General features: G+C 41.7%; 1 protein-coding gene across 1 annotated transcript in view; it reads right to left on the bottom strand.

Annotated features, from left to right (window-relative positions):
* Window positions 1–19,390, bottom strand: part of LOC146610821 (ephrin type-B receptor 2-like) — an 81,865-nt gene that overhangs the window by 21,241 nt on the left and 41,234 nt on the right. The window contains exons 5-7 of the mRNA XM_085344076.1: window positions 14,508–14,663; window positions 341–676; window positions 95–219 (exon numbers count right to left, since the gene is read on the bottom strand). Of these exons, the coding sequence (XP_085200202.1) occupies window positions 95–219; window positions 341–676; window positions 14,508–14,663 (617 nt within the window). The remainder of the gene's footprint in view (window positions 1–94; window positions 220–340; window positions 677–14,507; window positions 14,664–19,390) is intronic.

Here is a 19,390-nt window from a genome sequence, read left to right as displayed (position 1 = left end):
AGGTTCAGATGCCTTGAGGTGACTGCTTTTGCAAATTGGTGCTATATAAATAAAACTGAATTGAAATTAATTCAATCAGTTGGCACTGATGTACCTTCTCATAATACTGCAGTTCATAGTCCAGAATAACACCATTGGGCTGATCTGGCTGGGACCAGGACAGAGTGATGCTGTTAGGAGTTCTGCTAACCTGGTGGATGATGGACACTATTGATGGTGCTGAGAAAAAAACAAAGAGATCTGAAGGGTGTAGAAAACATGCTAACAGACATTCGAGCTACTAAAACAGAAGTTAATACTGAAATCACTGAAATATCACTAGAGTAACATCATGCCTCACCAGCCTGGTTGGTGGTGATGTTGACAGACGTGTACTGTGGTGAATAAGGACTCTGATCAGACACTCCATTGACAGCTTGTATTTCAAATGTGTACTGCGTGTGAGCCATGAGGTCGCTGATATGTACTCGGGTGTTGGTGAGTCCCAGCTGACGTGGGATAAACTGCACGTTGTCACCACAGCGGGTGCAGCCGCTGCGACCGCTGCCACAACTCTTACATATGATGTTGTAAACTACATCTTCTCGGCCACCACTCTCCTTTGGTGGACTCCACTCCAGTATCAGAGAAGTCTCATTTACTATGGAGATGACATTTTGTGGTGCAGATGGAACAGCTAGAAGACAAAGGGAAAACAGAAAATTATGCTAATAGTAATTACTGCCTGTTATAAGTTTTTTTTTTTTTTTTTTATTCTCAAGCTTGCACCTCACTAGCTAAGGATTGCAAGCTCTAGAGGTTTAGTACAGAGACTACATGTAAGAACATCAAGCAATAGAACATCTGTTTGTTCCGATAACCAGATTCCCACTTAGTGTATTTGCATTATCTGGAAAAAACAACAACCCAATTATCTACATGATGATAATGGAAACAAAGTATATTTTTTAAACGTATTACATGTCTTGTGATTGCAAAATAAATAAAAACTAAATACAATTAAAAATCTTCATTTTTGAATCTTCAATTCAAGGGGATCAATGTAGACTCTGGCAGAACATTCAATCAGTTATGCTCCTGCAGGTTGTTACAAAATTGATTGCAGTATCATTGGGTGGGGGGAGGGTCTACCCTTCCTATCTTGCCCAAATTCTGTTTGTGTTTGCCCTGGTCTATTGGATGGTGGCGTCAGTACTGCATCTTTTTCCGGAGGGTTTTTTGGGGGTGGGGTGTATTTATAGGTTATATAATTATAATATAATATTCATAACTTGTAATGACACAAAATTACACACAGGTGAACTCGATTATCAAATTAGGTGATTTCTGAAGCCAACTGATTGCATTGGATTTTATTTAGGGGCATCAGAGTACAGGGGGCTGAATACAAATGCATGCCATACTTTTCAATTTGTTTGAAATTTTGAAAACCACGTATCGTTTTAATACCACTTCACAATTATGTACTACTTTGTGTTGTCACAGAGAACCCCCATTTCAATTCAATTTTATTTTATTTATATAGCACCAAATCACAACACCAGTTGCCTCAAGGCGCTTTATATTGTAAGGTATAGAACTGCTTTGAAATTCATATGAGCTGTTCGCACTAAAGTAAAAAGCACCATCACTTCATGCGGATACCCTCTCGGCGCCAGCTGCGGTCGCAAGGCTGGAGCCGAACAAAAACACCCTGATAACGACTGTGTTTAGTCTGTTCCTTCCCATTCCATGGAAGGCCACCTGGGTTGGCTGGAAGACTGTTTACTTAGCCTAGCAGAGCGAAGGACACTGTCTCAGCTGAACTCTGGACACGCACACACATACATATACACTGATATCCACACACTCATCCCCCCCTTCCTTTCCAAACGCCTTCGATGCTTATTCTCTTCCGATGCTGACGGTGGATCAAGGAGACCAGCGCACAGGCTGCAGGCCCGGATGTACTGTCTAAATCGGCTGTCTCTCACCCTTTACCCACCCCTGTTGCTTGTCATGCGTTTCTTTGGTGTATTAAGAGTTTTTTCATGTGCTATGTGCAGAGGTGTTTTTTTCTGTTCACAAACTGATCTCCCTGTTGGAGCTCAGTTTGGGGGGGAGTTATTTTTTTCTCCTTATCTTTCATGTGGTGCATTTTTCCATTGTTATACCTCTCTGACCTGTCTTCCCCATGTGATGTTTTGTGTAATGTATGTATGGTCGGAGGGTAAGATGGCGCCGCCATTGCGTGCAATAGGTCGGCAGCCTTATGAAATTTCCCCTTGTGGGACTAATAAAGGTATATCAAATCAAATCAAATCAAAGGTAGACCCTACAATAATACATACAGAGACAAACAGAAAAACAATCATATGAACCCCTTTGAGCAAGCACTTGGGCAACAGTGAGAAGAAAAAACTCCCTTTTAATAGGCAGAAACCTCCTTCAGAACCAGGCTCAGGGAGGGGCAGCCATCTGCCATGACCGTTTGGGATGAGAGAACATTGAACTGATGAAGTGATGGAACATTGACAATGCTCCATCAGATCAGATTATTGTAGAAAAAAAACTGCTCTTTGCACCTTTCATACTACCAGTATCACTGAAACGACTGACACAGAAATCCTAGAAGCACTTGGGTATAAGATTAAGGATCCAGGTAGAGAAAGCTTCTCCACAGAGAGGGCAGCTGGAAGCCAAAATCAGAGAAGCCCAGAAGGATATCAATCGATGCAAAAGGGTTTCATGAGAGAGAGGTCCTGGATGAAAATAAGGTAAAATTGTGTTTTCAAAACCTAGGATTTAGAAACTGCCAAACAAAGGCTCACAGCTCTGGAAACTAAGCTGAAGAGATAAATCAGAGAAGAGAATGACCTGTTCTGCTAAGATGCATCCAGGGTGTACTCTCTACTACAAGGAAAAAATAGCACACGGGCAGACCCACCCACAACTGAAATCCACAAATAGCACAAATAACAGGGCTCCTCCTAGGTACTAATCCAAACCGGCTAACACAGGGCAGAACAATCCTGATCATAAAAAGAGCCCTACAAACTACTGGCCAAATACCTGTTTCTCCACAACATAGAAGCTCATCTCAGGCATCATAGCAACAGAGCTGAGTAGACACATCAGTCATTACATAAGGACAGCTCATAAAGGTATTGGAAATCACACTAGAGGACCAGAGTGTGGCCAAAAGGGCCGCACTCACCAGTAATGGTAGGGGTACTGGTGGGTGAAACTCATAAGCCAGGGGTGTCCAACTCCAGGCCTCAAGGGCCAGTCTCCTGCAGGTTTTAGATGTGGCCTTCATCCAACACAGCTGATTTAAATGACTAAATTAAACTCCTCGACATGTCCTGAAATTCTCCAGAGGCCTGGTAATGAACATTTGATTCAGGTGTGCTGACCCAGGGTGATATCTAAAACCTGCAGGACACCAGCCCTTGAGCCCTGGAGTTGAACACCTCTGTCATAAGCATTCCACTCTTCAAGTCTTATGATCAATGGAAAAATTACAGTAATAACTCATACTTATTCTCTCCAAGTCATTATTTTGACAAAAAAATTAGATATGACGGTGATTAGACATGCCGTGAGAGTGAAAAATGTGAGTTCCATGTTGACACAGTTCCTTCTTCTGATATATGGTTGAAAAAGACAGCCTCTAACCAGACCCCACTAAAGTGCAGGTGGTGCTAGACTGGCCAGTGCCACCAAACTGCAAGCACTACTATCATTGTTTCATTTGTGCTTTCAGTAAAATTGCCCTAACTTTAATCAAATTCCCTTCTCCAAAAGTCCAGTTATCATTTGATCTCTCTGAAGGACATTTCGCCACCACTTCTATCCTGTTGATGCCTGACCGCACCTGCCAGGTCATTGTCGAAGTCAATGGCTCTGACTCCAGTGTGTGAGCAGTCCTTTCTCACATGTGAGACGGTACACTGTATCTTTGCATATGCTCTTTCTAGGTGTCACTATGGATGATAAGGCAGCAGCATATACAGCTGCAGTATATGCCTTTGCCTACTGGTGGTGGTCAGAGGGCCCGGTGGCGCCAGTGTCTGGCAGCCTCGCCTCTGTCAGTGCGCCCCAGGGTGGCTGTGGCTACAATGTAGCTTGCCATCACCAGTGTGTGAATGGGTGGATGACTGGATGTGTAATGCGCTTTGGGGTCCTTAGGGACTAGTAAAGCGCTATACAAATACAGGCCATTTACCATGGAAGTGTGACAAATTGGTACAAACCATCCTGAGTAGAGAAGGCCATTTTCTATTTGGAATCTGGAGTCAAGGGAATCTGCCAGTAGCCCTTGGTCAAATCCAAGCAGTGCCTAATCGGTCTAGGAGCTCATCAACCCTGCATCATCACAAGTGAGGGAGGCCAAAATGGTGGAATTTGGCACCTCCAGGCCCAACTCATCTCTTTGGCAAGAATACCAGAGGTGCAAAACATCAGCTACTGGTAGACTGAGCAGTCAGCTGAGACTGCAAGACTAGGCTGACCAACCTGTGCACTGCTTGGATTGATTACAAGAAGACCTATGACTCGATGCCCCACACCTGGATTCTGGAATGCCTAGAACTATACAAGATCAACAGGACCCTAAGAGCCTTCATCAGAAACTCAATCAAGTGCGGGATCTACCAAGGGGATGCACTGCTCCCACTGCTATTTTGCATAGGCCTGAACCTCCTCAGTGAGATCACTCACAAGACTGGATATGGATAATGACTACAGAACGGAGCAATCATCAGGCACATCCTCTACATAGATGACATCAAACTATTTACCAAGAGTGCATGAGACATTGATTCACTGACCTGCACCACCAGGATATACAGCACATACATTGGAATGTCGTATAGTCTGAAGAGGTGTAGTTGGATGATAACAAAATGAGGGAAGGTAGTCAGAACTGAGGGGAACGACTACCAGAAGGCAACATTGTAGACAGTGAGGACAGCTGCAAGTATCTGGGGATCCCACAGTTAAATGGGAACCATGAAGGGGTCGCTAGAAAAGCTGCAACCACCAAATACCTGCAGAGGGTCAGGCAAGTCCTGAGGAGTCAGCTGAAGGGTAAGAACAAAATCCGGGCTATCAACACCTACGCCCTGCCTCTGATCAGGTAACCTGCTGGCCAAAGGAGGAGATAGAAGCCACTGACATCAAGACCAGGAAGCTCCTGACCATGCATGCTCAGTGAATACCTCAGGCAGCAGAAACCCAAGAAAGAGGAGGAACCATTATGGAAGGACAGGTCCCTGAATGGTATGTATCACCGGCAGATAGAGGAAGTGGCTGACATCCAGAAATCCCACCAGTGGCTGGACAAAGCTGGACTGAAAGACAGCATAGAGGCACTAATCATGGCAGCACAGGAACAGGCTCTGAGCACAAGATCCATTGAGGCTGGGGTCTATCACAACAGGCAAGACTCTAGGTGCAGGCTGTGTAAAGATGCCCCTGAGACAATCCAGCACATACACAGCAAATCCAGCATGTCCAAATTAACACTGTCAGATTTGATTTCAACACTATTAAAGTGTCTATATGGGTCCACACCAGAGAGTGTTAATTTAACTCTTTTTGGAGAGTTGGTATGTTAACTCTGATTTAGTGTTAAACACCAAATCTGTCTGGAGTTGATAATTTAACACTTACTAATGCTAACTAGGTGTTAAGAGTTTATATATTAACTCTCAAAGAGTATTTTAGTTTAACTACGTAAGAGTTATCTTCTAATTAATTCTAAAAAGCGGGAATTTTACTGTTCTGAACTTCTAGAAATTTCTTTTGGAAATAAACATTTACTAAAAAGATGCAATTGTTTTTGAAAAACATTTATTCTGAACTGTGCACCACAATTTCAAAACATTTTCTGAAAAATGTAACAGTGTACATGTTCTCACTTTCATTAGAATTTTGTTTATCAAAAGGTCTGACATAGGTGAGCTGGTAAATGCAAATAACAGCATTATCATCACTTATATCTTCAACACAATATGCATGTCCTTCATTCATCACTTTGTGGAACTTCAGCACACTTCTGCTCTCCCCCATATTCCATCTTCACAAGCATATCCTATGTGGAGAATGAATAAAAATTAGTTGACACTAATTAATGGCACAAATAATCCAGTAATCAATTGCAGCACAGTAAAAAAAAAAAAGAATCCTTTTTGAGCCATTACTTGTGTAAAGTATTTTCCCAAAAGACAAGGACACCGGCAACAGGTAATACTGAACTAAATGTAAAACCTCAACCTTTTTCATTTTTACCTAAACCGTGTGCACAAAACTCTGGAGGGATCTAAATGATAACGTAGAACCCAGTCAGGATATCTGCTACTACTGTTTGCTAGTTTGTTTGTTTTTTTATGAGAGATCGTTTTCAGGCTTCAAGTAGCACCATTATACCAACATTTCACATTCTAGACATTGTTTTAGGTGTATTTGACCAAAAGTTTGACTGAAAATTCACATGCAAGCTTTTTTCAAGGCTGTAGTATTTGCCCGCAAACAATACCTTTCACACAGCTTTGTCTCAACTCCAAAGAGCCACAGAAGTAAAAGCTAATAATAATAATTGAAACAATCTTTGAAAAAATGACTTACCAAGCATGGCAAACAACTCAAATATGTAGAGCAAAATGTTCTGAAACGGCTTCACTTCAGCTTTGATTGGAGCCTATGGTGCTGGGGGCGGAGTCTGTGAATTTACTCTATTGGTGTCATAGCCCCTGTAGGAGTTCAGAGTTAAGAGGTCAAGAGTTAATGTTTCCATTGTAACACCTCCAGATTTGACATAGAAACCCTCATTTTTAACACTCGATTTTAACTACTATCATTTTACACCTCAGAGTTACATTAAAAGAATGCGACTCTACTTAGAGTAAAATTAACTCTACTTTTGCAAGAAGACTACTAACACCAAAACATTTAACACTTTTGAATTTGCTGTGTAACAGCAGGGTTCAAGATGCTAGCAGGGCATACATGGAATGCCATAACCAAGTGGCCAGCATAGTATACAGAAACATCTGTGCCAAGTATGGCCTGGAAGTCCCGAGGTCAAAATGGGAGACGCCCCCTATGGTGGTGGAGAATGACTGAGCTGAGATCCTGTGGGACTTACAGATACAGAACGACAAAATGGTGGTGGCTAACCAACCGGACATAGTAGTGGCAGTCAAGCAGAAGATGGACGTAGTGATAGATATAGCAATACTGAATGACAGCAACATCAGGAAGAAGGAACTGGAAGAAGTTGGAGTAGTACCAAGGGCTCAGAGAACAGCTTGAGAGGGTGGAGGGTGAAGGTAACAGTGGTCCCAGTGGTAATTGGAGAACTCAGTTCAGTGGCCGCCAAGCTAGCAGTAGCACTGCCAGGCTGTGCCAGGCACCTTTCTACCTTTAAAACCCGGAGAGCAGCCAAATGGCTGGTAGGCTTTTAGCTAAGCTTTAGCTTCAGCCAAGTGGAAGCTAAATTGGCTAGTCATTCATATGTAAATTAGGTTGTTACCTGGGAATTCTAGAGGGAGGGGAGTGGGGGTGTGTGATTGAGGGGGTGGGGGAGCTGCTAAAAGCTGTGAACTTCCTTTTGTGTTTCATCTTGATGCATTCTCAATCATCCAGGGAAATAAATCTCCAAAAGTCACCAACTTGGAGTGTTTCAGTTTGCCATCTTAGGGAGAAATCAACACACATGGGTGTATGTCCTTTGTTGCTGAGATTTATTGATAAAAACAGTACAAAAAACCAACCATTTGTACACATATTTACAAATAATAATAAAAAGTGAGTGAGTACATTTCAGCATTTTCAACATTATACCAGTGGTCTGATTGATGCCACAATGGAGCAAATCGAGCAAAGACTGATAAGTTCGCTGCAATTTCCAGTGTGTGGGGATCATTTGTCACCAACTGCATCACGTGCTACAACCCTGGTCTACATATCACCGTTGATGAACAGCTTTTCCCATCAAAGACTCGGTGCTGTTTCCTGCAGAATATTGCAAGTAAACCTGACAAGTTTGGGATCAAGTTTTGGGTGGCTTGCGACCTAAAATCCAAGTACCATCCAGTACTATCCATTTATCTTATTTCTTAGGTGTTTTCAACCTCTGCTGCCACGCTGACGGCGTATGTGGCCAAACGGAAGAAGACAGTCTATATTCTTAGCAGCATGCACAGCGTGGTTCAGACTGATAACACTATCAAAAGGAAGCCAAACACTGTCACCCTTTACAACAAAACAAAGTGTGGCGTGGCTGTGATGGACCAGATGGTTCGGGAGTACACTGTCCGCAGAGGAACACGGCGCTGGCCAGTTGCCGTGTTCCTGAAAACACCTAAGAAATAAGATAAATTGTTATTTCCATAGCCCTTTTACACACAATGAAACACATAAACATAGAACCACAAAAGACCTGCAACATACCTGAGTGGTGAATTCATTGCGATCTGTCTGTCTAGTGGATTGAGGAATTTTCCTGCGAATCTTGTTGACTGTGCCAAGGATGGTGGTTTTCCGTCTAAGAAGTTTTTGCGCAAGTGAAAGCGATGTGAAAAAATTGTCCGTGGTAACATTTCTGCCCTTGTCTAGGAATGGTTCCATCAGCCTCATTACTACATTTTCAGAAAGTCTCTCCCCAGTGGGACGATTGGGGTCCTTGCCAAGATATGGGAAGACATTGCAAATGTACTTGGATTTTAGGTCGCAAGCCACCCAAAACTTGATCCCAAACTTGTCAGGTTTACTTGCAATATTCTGCAGGAAACAGCACCGAGTCTTTGATGGGAAAAGCTGTTCATCAACGGTGATATGTAGACCAGGGTTGTAGCACGTGATGCAGTTGGTGACAAATGATCCCCACACACTGGAAATTGCAGCGAACTTATCAGTCTTTGCTCGATTTGCTCCATTGTGGCATCAATCAGACCACTGGTATAATGTTGAAATGTACTCACTCACTTTTTATTATTATTTGTAAATATGTGTACAAATGGTTGGGTTTTTGTACTGTTTTTATCAATAAATCTCAGCAACAAAGGACATACACCCATGTGTGTTGATTTCTCCCTAAGATGGCAAACTGAAACACTCCAAGTTGGTGACTTTTGGAGATTTATTTCCCTGGATGATTGAGAATGCATCAAGACGAACACAAAAGGAAGTTCACAGCTTTTAGCAGCTCCCCCACCCCCTCATCCACACACCCCCACTCCCCTCCCTCCAGAATTCCCAGGTAACAACCTAATTTACATATGAATGACTAGCCAATTTAGCTTCCACTTCGCTGAAGCTAAAGCCTAGCTAAAAGCCATTTGGCTGCTCTCCGGGGGTTTAAGTCTAGGCGAGTGGCTCTAGCAGATCCCACGAACAACATCAGACATCTCTGTCCAGAAGAGCGCAGTCCTAGGAACAGCAAAGATACTGTGCAGTACCCTCAAGTTTCCAGGCTTATATGATAAAGACCCCCCACAGAGGAAATAGGGGAATTTTGGTTTTCACCCTTAATATAACCGGTATAGTATTTATTTCTCCAGTATGGATAAATGGGCCTGATATTTGTTTGATTTTATAAGTCTATTTGTTATTATAATTATTGTAATATTATATAATTATAATTAATAAATGGTAGATGAAATAAAAAATAACAAGTTCATTCCATACCATGTGAATACAGAACTATTTTCAATACTTCTCAAGACAAACAAACACCCTATTCAGGATTCATTAAAGGCAGACATTCTTCAAATAATACACATTTCGACCTATTACATCTATCCCACCAAAGTAGCCATAATTCCGATTCAGTAAAAGGACTAGATGTTACAATCCCTGATAACGCATTGCTTTAAATGGAGAAAATCTTGAGGGATGGCTGTTATGAAGAAAGCACTTATAACAAACAACTTAATCTCAACAAATTTTACACTTCACAGAGGTACAAGACAAGGGTGCCCACTCTCACCCTCATTATTTGCACTTTTCTTTGAACCATTAGCAGCAGCAATCCGTCAGAACGTTAACATCATAGGCATTCACACCAATAATACACCAATAAACACATAAATATAAAAAAGTTTATATGCAGATGATGTACTCCGGTTCCTACAAAATCCCAATAAATCAGTTAAAGAACTAATCCAAATCACTAATACATACTCCCAAATCTCTGATTATACAATAAATTGGAATAAATCTACCACTTTAATAATAAATGGAGATACCCATTCTTATACATGACAGATCCCTCACCTACCACCTACTACTGGCATGATCACATACCTAGACATACAATTCTCCCCCAAACTGTCAGAGCTGTTCCACTGTTTCACTCCTCTATTGAAAACAATAAAAGATGACTTAAACCGATGGATGACAAAACCACTTTTAATTTTAGGATGTACTAACACCATAAAGATCAATTACGTATTCACAATGATCCCTATTCAACCCACAGCAACTTTTTTCACCACTTTGGACACAATAATAATAACATCATTCTAATGGAAAAATTAAAAATTCCAGATACTGCCCACTGCAAACCTTGGCTTGGGACCCTCCAAAAATGGCCTGTATTTATATAGCGCCTTTACTAGTCCCTTAGGACCCCAAAGCGCTTTACATATCCAGTCATCCACCCATTCACGCACACATTCACACAAAAAGGTGTCTATACCTTTGGATTAAAAAAAAGAATACTCTGCATCTCGCTACAGTATTTTTAAGGTCAAAACAAAAGAAAAGAAAAAACAAACAAAATAAAAATGGTTTGCAGACAGATAAGAGACCCTAGACTATCATGCTTTTTGTCACATGTCAGAGGACCATTCAAACAGTTCTCCTATCCTCCAACACAATAACAACTTTCAAACCCCCAGCCCAAATATCACCAGTGTGATATGGGCCATACTTCATGCTGGTACTGGGACCTGGGCCAGCCTAGGCTCCACAGTGTGGGGCCCACATCTGTCCCATGGTACATTACATAATTGGTGTGGAGTAGTGTTGTTCAAAAATAAAATTAGGTTCCCAATGAAGGTTTTCAGTGGGAAAGAACACTGTGGCTTGCCCACAAAAAGCCCACAAAGAGACTCAAAAGGCAAAATTGCTCTAGGCCTGACATGAGCTATCTCACATGAGGTCTACATTTTCTGTGGTAATGTTTGCTGGAAGATAGCTGCTGCACGGTTGTAGCTAATGGGAATCCTCCTATGCACTTCTTGACTTACTATCCATTACAAATATGTAATTAATTAATTTCTATTAATCTACTACTTGTACATTACATTCCTAATTCTAATGACATATTTTAAAGGTATAGTGTGTAAAATCTCACCACTGGATGTGAGTAGATTGCAGATTGTAGTCAATTGAATTCAGTTTTCTTACTCCTCCCAATTCAAGTGCAAAATCCTAGCTATTGTGGCTGGTGCAGGAAAAACACATTTATGATCACATTTAGTGGCCAGCTGCTTTGCATTTCCCCATAATAGTCACAGCCAGTTGGCATGTCTCTACTACTCTTTGTGTATAAAAACATTTCTGTACACACTATATATTAACATGATTGAAGAATATTTGGCCAAAGATCTGAAATAAGAAATTATTTGATTTTTTTTTTCATTTTGTCTTCGTACCCTCATCCCTAACTGTTCATAGTAGATGGCTGCCCACACACACAAATATCAAATGGTCATATATAGTTTCAGAGAGTTATTTGTGATCTTCATATTAAAAACAACGTATGTGGCCGATCTCTAGCTACATACATATGGACTATTTCCATCTCAACCACTATATTCAAGATAGCAGGGCAACATGTCAGCTTCTAAAATCAGGCATCCCTTCCTCTTTTTTAATAATTAATTACTTCTAAATTAATGAGAAGATGTAATTACACACAACTCAATGTATACATAGAGCAGCTTTAATTTGTCAAATAATCTAGTGTAGGTTATGAATAATCATTTTTTCGCAACTTTGTTCACATGGATCAGCTTCATTTCATTTTTCCTCTTCTGTTTCCTCTCATCCCAGCTGGAGTCAGTCTCAGTTGTCACAGGGCTCGAGGCCGGGTACACCCTGGCCAAAACTGATATCAAAGTCGGGGCTGTATCAAGACACGAGGACTAAACCCCAATTCAACCAGACCCAGAACTGATCCTGAATTAAAACAGGACTACAACAGTTCAAAATCAGGACTACTGAGGAATTAACCAAGACAGAACCAGAATCAGAACTAGATGATAGTAGCACTAAAAATCATCATATACCTGCACTACACTTGTTTTTTTAATTCTACCAAAGTCCACTATTTAGATTGAGAAAAGTGTATATAATTATTTAGCAAACAAGCCTGCATAAATGTAGAATTTGAAAAATAGCAAACCAAAAAAGAAACACAAGGTACAAGCAGTGTTGGGGAGTAACGGAATACATGTACCGCCGTTACGTATTTAAAATACAAAATATGAGTAACTGTATTCCGTTACAGGTACCGTTTAAAAAGGTGGTATTTAGAATACAGTTACTTTGTTGAAATAAATGGATTACACGGCGGTACTTTCCTGTTTCATATTGTGGCGGGTCAGGACTGTTTCGGTTTTGTTTGACAGTAGTTCCAGGCGGCAGCGTTGCAGTTGCCATGGTTACAGGGTGACGCTCTCGCTCTGCGTGTTTCCTGGGTGAGAGAGCGCCTTTTTGTTGTTGTTGTTGTTGTGCTAAGCTAATAAGCATAATGCAGAATGTAGCATCATGGGCAGTGTAGCCCGTGCTGCAGGGAGAATGGACTGCCATACTCGTTATGTGTCTGTGAGTGCGAGGTGGGAGAAAACGGGAACTGGAAGCATGTAAATATAATAATAACCACTGCAGCCAAGAAGAGTGCCTGACGAGCCTAGTTGTAAGTACGCTATTAAAACTCTGTACGCTTTGTTCGTGTTTTCCGAAACAATAAGTTCCGTTGGAGCAGCCTGTCAACGCCTCTCTCTGTCTCTCGCAAGCAGAGTTGACCCACACAACAAAGTAAAGCTATTTTTCGCCTAGGAGCCCGACACGAACCCGTATTATTCAGAGGTCCCTTTACGGTTCGGAGCCGCGGACCTTCAGTAACAGTAATAAATCACACAGCAATAGTACATTCACGTAGTTGTGAAATGCATGATAATATGTTAAGTAATCCAAAGTATTCAGAATACGTTACTCTCATTGAGTAACGTAACGGAATACGTTACAGAATACATTTTAGGGCATGTATTCTATATTCTGTAATGGAATACATTTTAAAAGTAACCTTCCCAACACTGGGTACAAGATACATGAGCACCTATGATACGGTGATACTTTTGGTAAACAAGAGTAAAGAGAGAAACTATCTGTATTTCTTAATTGCAAATGGCACCAAATTGTATTCAAACTTGAGCCACATTTATGGAGCTCCACAGTTCTTTTCCTGGTGTTTTGGTTGATATCTCTTGATGTTCCCATGTCACAGAAACAGGCTCTGTGTTTTGCCTTATATGCATCCACAGGTGTGCCACCAATTTACTCACATGGGCTCTACTAACCTATCAGAAGCTTCTTCAGTTCAGAATGGAATCGTCTGGAGTTTTCTTATTAATTAACAATAAACTTAGTGTACATGTACTCCTAATTTTGATCAAAGTGATAAAAAATAGACAGCTCTGTCTCTCTTTATTCTGACATGTAACTAATTCAAAAGATGTTTCAATATTTATCTAAAACAAAAGTTTACTTTAAATTGATGTTGTACAGTAAAAATGTTTTCTCCTTAAAGTGTATGTAAATATCTGGTTACAAATGTGAATATCCTGCTGTGTACTGAAATCCCTCTTGGTTTGCATAGAAATATACTGAACAACATACAAAGCACAATATATAAAATAACATTTACCTGAGTTTTTTCTTTGAAAGAACCCTCTAATGTCCATTCTTATATTTCAGTACATAACTGAAACCGATTTAGTCGGGGAGGGTAAGAACTGAAAATATGAAATAAACACACGTAAGCTAAGACTCTCTAAAAAAAATAGCATTTGTTCGGCTTTTCATTTCACCATTTGTTGATTCACTTGAACAGCAAGTAACGTAATATTGGTCAAGTGATCAGTTTGATATCAATCTTTCGTGATACACCGTCATATTTACATTATTTGTACGGTACGAATGATTTGCTTTGGTACCTGGTCAAACTTAAGCTCTCCTTAGTATGGCTGGCTCCGTTTCTTCAACAGCACACTCACAGGTAGCAGCTGCCCCGCCCTCTCGCTCAGTCTTAGTGCCTGAGCTCGGATCATACCAATATCAGGGGGGATTCACGCACAGTCGTAAATTCCCACAGTGTGCACTATGCGCTTCGAATATTGCTTGCACTTTTTGTTTTATACAAATTATACTCCAAAAGACCCCGGGCTTCTGACAAAAAGACCCGGGCTTAAGCCCAGTAAGCCACCCCCACGCTCCGCCCCTGGTATACATACTGGTACAAGGCATCTGTGGAGGGTCAGATTCAGTGCGATAGTAGCCATTGCGACAGACACAGTTAGTTGCTCCCTCGCTGGTGGTCCGGCTGTTAATGGGACACTGTAAACATTTGTGGTCTCCCTGAGCAGCCTTGAAGAAGCCTGTAACACATGCTGTGAGGGGAAACACATAGTGGTTAAATACATTTAAAAATGTGCAGAGAAAGGAAAGAAGAAACAATTAGGAACAAAATGCATACCATACAAGTACAGTATAATTTCTTATGAGCCACAACTACAGATTAAGATAGTTTGTCTGAGCTATTTCCAACGACTTTGCTCAGAAAGTAAATGTTTTATCATTATAGCCCGCATGGTGGCATCTAATAAATGGACTGAAATGACTATAGACTCCACCACTGTAATAAAAAGGAAAACATTTTAAGCCTGAAAAGCAAATTCTCTTTCATTTGAGAAAAAAAAGTAAGCTAAGAATTTCTTACCCATAAAAAAGTTATCCAAAAATGAACGACTATTTATATGTGCGAAACTGTTAATCACATTCGATTTTATCTAGCACACAATCTCAGTCTCGGTTTTCCTCCACAAAGGAGGAAAACATACCAGCATGCTTAGTTGTATGCATCAACTGTTACAACATGTTACAATCAATAAAAAAAGAGAAAAATACAAAGACTGGAAGTAAAACAAAATATGAAAACAAGAGAAAGGCTCTTAGAAAATAAACTAAAAGGAGAGTAATGGAAAACTACTAAAGACAAAGAGAAGGGGGGCTTGTGTCATGGTAGGTATTTTTGGTTGATTTTCTCCAGACATTTAAGATTGTATTTTTTAGCCTCTGTGTTTCCTCCAGCCCCTTAAACTTATGGACAAAGGATGTAAGCAAAATGAATATACAGTGAACCCTTGAACACTGAATAAAACAAAAATGCTGCATAAAAGCAATAAACACAAGCTTCAACAAGAATCACAAAAATATATTCAAAGAATATGTCAAATAACCCAAACCCCTGACTTACAAGAACCTTTCCAACTCAGGAAATCTAAACTCCACTTTAAGTTTTCAGTGTTCAATTTTACATCTCATTCTTCACAGATATAAACAAATCAGTTTGTTTTACTGTCACGGGCAAGCCATATGTGAATTATTAAGGACCCAAGATGCGGCAGCTCTGGTGCAAGTGAGTTTATTAATCAAATGTAGATACAAACAGAGATGGCAAGGGTGAGCATGAAACTAAGAAAACCTAAACTGGGAAAAACTAACAGAAACTAACCAGAAACAGAGATGCAGGTAGTCACAGGGAAATACACAGAATGATGGAGCGGAATAACGCAGACGAACCAGCAACTAACAGAGGTAGACATGAGGTTTAAATACACAGAAGGATAACGAGGGAATGAGACACAAAAGGAGTGCACAGCTGGGAGTAATCAGACATGATGAGACAGGGGGAAAGTAAACTGAACACACTGAGATCAGACACGGACCTTCAAAGTAAGACAGGAAACACATACACACGCAAGGACACAGACTCAGAGACGCGGGCGAACACAGAGACTAGGGATGGCTATCGTTTAGGCTTTATCTGATACCAGTACCAAACCGGTACTTTTGAAACGGTGCCGGTACTTAAACGGTGCTCGAACCGGTGCTTAAAGAATCAAGAACACAAACTTTGTCCAAAAACCTCTCATGTTCAGCTGTTTTTTGTAAAAAGGGTTATCCCCTGCAGCTATAGGGCATATATGGTATCACTCTTGGCTGGAAGCAGTGCTTAAACAATGGAAAAAAACACCAACTTTGTCCAAAAACCTCTCATGTTTAACTGTTTTCCACTTTTTCTTTGGTCATTTTAGCCTTTTTGGCCAGGGAGAAGGGAGTATCTGCCATTAAACAAGAAGACAGCCGCATGTAGCTATGATGATATTTGCTAGTTCACTTTACATGCATTAATGTAATAACGTGGTTAGCCTACTCAACGTAAATTACACACGAACAACATTAAGCTACTCACGCAGAGAAGAACGGCTGCTGCTGCCATCATCATCCGTCATCATTTCTGCTACACTGGCAGGGCTAGGGGCCAGGACTCTCCTCTTCGGGTTCTTGGGGGATGATGCTAACTCCGGGTCCGATAACAGGCAACCCACCCGCAGTAGATGTGCTCGGTGTGAGGTCTCGCAGCAAGCTATCAAATACGGTGCATTTCTCGGCTTTTAAAAAAACGCTATGCGTCGCCAGGTGTTTCATCAGATTCGAGGTGTTACCTCCTTTGCACAGTATCACCTTAAAGCACTTGTTGCAGGCTGCTGAGTTTGCATCTTTTGCTGTGAAGTACAGCCAGACTTTGACCGCTTCGCTTTGGGCATTTTTAATCTGTAGCTCTGCTCTAAAAGAACGTACGTACCTGGGCCCGCCTATACTCGCAAAGGTAAAATGATTGGCTAGAATCCAAAGTGTGTGACATCTCAGGAAAAAAAAGCACCGAAATGTTTGCTGCTTTTCGGTCTGGTTACTACCGTTTATGTCATACCGGTACCCATCCCTAACAGAGACCTTACTACACAAAAGGGAATACACAGGCAAGGATGACATCAAACAGAGGGAACACAACTAAACCCAGGGAAACCAAAACACAACAGTCATAATACATAAAACTATCAAAAGTAAAAGTACAAAAACCAAAAACACTGGGTCACCGACCCAGGACCATGACAGTTATAGCAGTCCTTTTCCTGCAATCGAGTCAACAAAATAGGTTTACCTCAAACTCAAAAGATCAAGAGGGTCTTTGTTTTCCTCTTTTAGTTGGCTTTTTTATTGGTCTTTACTCACAAGACCGTCAGTCCTTCTACAGGGAGTGCAGAATTATTGGGCAAGTTGTATTTTTGAGGAACAATTTTATTATTGAACAACAACCATGTTCTCAATGAACCCAAAAAACTCATTAATATCAAAGCTGAATGTTTTTGGAATAGACTAGAATAGAATAGAATGCCTTTATTGTCACTATACAGTTGTACAATGAGATACAGAGCATCTCCTACTCAGTGTAAACATGCTGGGGGGGGGTACAGTTCTGCAGCGCTATGTACATATGGACAGTATTAACATATATATACATATATATATATATATATATATATATATATATATATATATATATATATATATATATATATATATATATATATAATGTACAATATACAAGACGTAAGTAATATGTAATAAATAGTGTTATGTATATACAGTTGAGTTATTGCACATAGAATTGGTATTGCACAGTGGTGGTCCATAGAGGAAGTGGGAAGTGGGGGGGGCTGTGTTATCTGTGCATGTGTCAATTCAGGGTGATTATCGCTTTGGGGAAGAAACTGTTTTTGAGTCTGTGGGTTTTTTGTGTTGATGCACCTGTAGCGCTTCCCTGAGGGAAGCAGGCTGAACATGTTGAAGCCAGGGTGGGAGCTGTCCTTGATAATGTTTGCTGCTCTGGTGAGGCAGCGGGAGGAATAAATGTCCATCAGGGAGGGGAGAGGGCAGCCGATGATCTTTTGTGCTGTCTTGACCACACTCTGAAGCCTCACTCTATCTGCTTTGGTGCAGCTGCCGTACCATACAGTGATGCAGTAGGTTAGCAGGCTCTCAATGGACGAGCGGTAGAAGGTCAGCAGCAGGTTGGAGTTCAGCTTGTACTTCCTGAGGACTCTCAGGAAGTGCAGCCGCTGTTGGGCCTTCTTGATGACCGCTGAGATGTTTCCTGTCCAGGAGATGTCAGCAGAGATGAGGACACCAAGGAACCGGAAAGTGTGGACCCTCTCCACACACTCCCCGTTGATGTAGAGGGGGGCCAAGTCGGTGCTGTGTCTCCTGAAGTCAACAATGAGCTCTTTGGTTTTCTTAGTGTTCAGTGCCAGGTTGTTTTCTGAACACCAGGCTGCCAGCTTCAGGACTTCCTCTCTGTACTCTGCCTCGTCTCCCTTCGAGATGAGTCCGACTACCGTGGTGTCATCAGCAAACTTGATGATGAGAGTGTTGTTGTGGGTCGAACTGCAGTCGTGGGTGTAGAGAGAATACAAGAGGGGGCTCAGCACACAGCCCTGTGGGGAGCCAGTGCTCAGTGTGCGAGTGGAAGAGAGATGACGGCCGAGTCTTACAGTCTGGGGCCGGTTTGTGAGGAAATCCTTTTTCCGGGCACATGTGAGAGGAGGGAGGCCAAGAGTGACCAGTTTGGTGATGAGGATGTCCGGGATTATTGTATTAAAGGCTGAGCTGTAGTCCACAAAGAGCATTCGGACGTAGCTTTGCCGCTGCTCTAGGTGACTCAGCACAGCGTGGAGGGCTGTGGCGATGGCGTCTTCTGTGGATCTGTTTGCACGGTATGCAAACTGGTGGGGGTCGAATTCTGGGGAGAGGTAATCCTTGATGTGCTGAAGGACTAGTCTCTCAAAGCATTTCATGATTACCGGTGTGAGGGCCACAGGGCGGTAATCATTCAGGCTGGAGATGTGAGACTTCTTCGGCACTGGGATGATTGTGGCTGATTTTAGACAGGATGGGATGGCTGCCTGATCCAGTGAGAGGTTGAAGAGTCTGGTGAAGATGAGGGTGAGCTGGTGTGCGCATGCTCTTAGTACCTTGCCAGGTACTCCATCTGGACCGGCCGCCTTCCTGGGGTTCACTGCTAGGAGGACACGTCTGACCTCGTGCTCTGTTACAGTGAGTGGAGCGGTGCAGGAACCAGGTGAGGATGAGGATGGGAGCAGGGCTGAAGCAGATGAGTGTTGCTGTTGTGGTGTTTCAAAGCGGGCGAAGAAGCTGTTTATTTCCTCTGCCAGTTGCCCACTCGGGTTTTCTGTTTTTGCAGTGCTGCCTCTGT

This window comes from Diplotaxodon limnothrissa, linkage group LG20 (assembly GCF_057381915.1).
Source record: "Diplotaxodon limnothrissa isolate DT_005_m linkage group LG20, D_limnothrissa_male_GT1.1, whole genome shotgun sequence".
NCBI classification, from domain to species: Eukaryota; Metazoa; Chordata; class Actinopteri; order Cichliformes; family Cichlidae; genus Diplotaxodon; species Diplotaxodon limnothrissa.
Note: the sequence above shows the minus strand (reverse complement) of the source record. Positions and strands in the feature narration are given on the sequence as shown.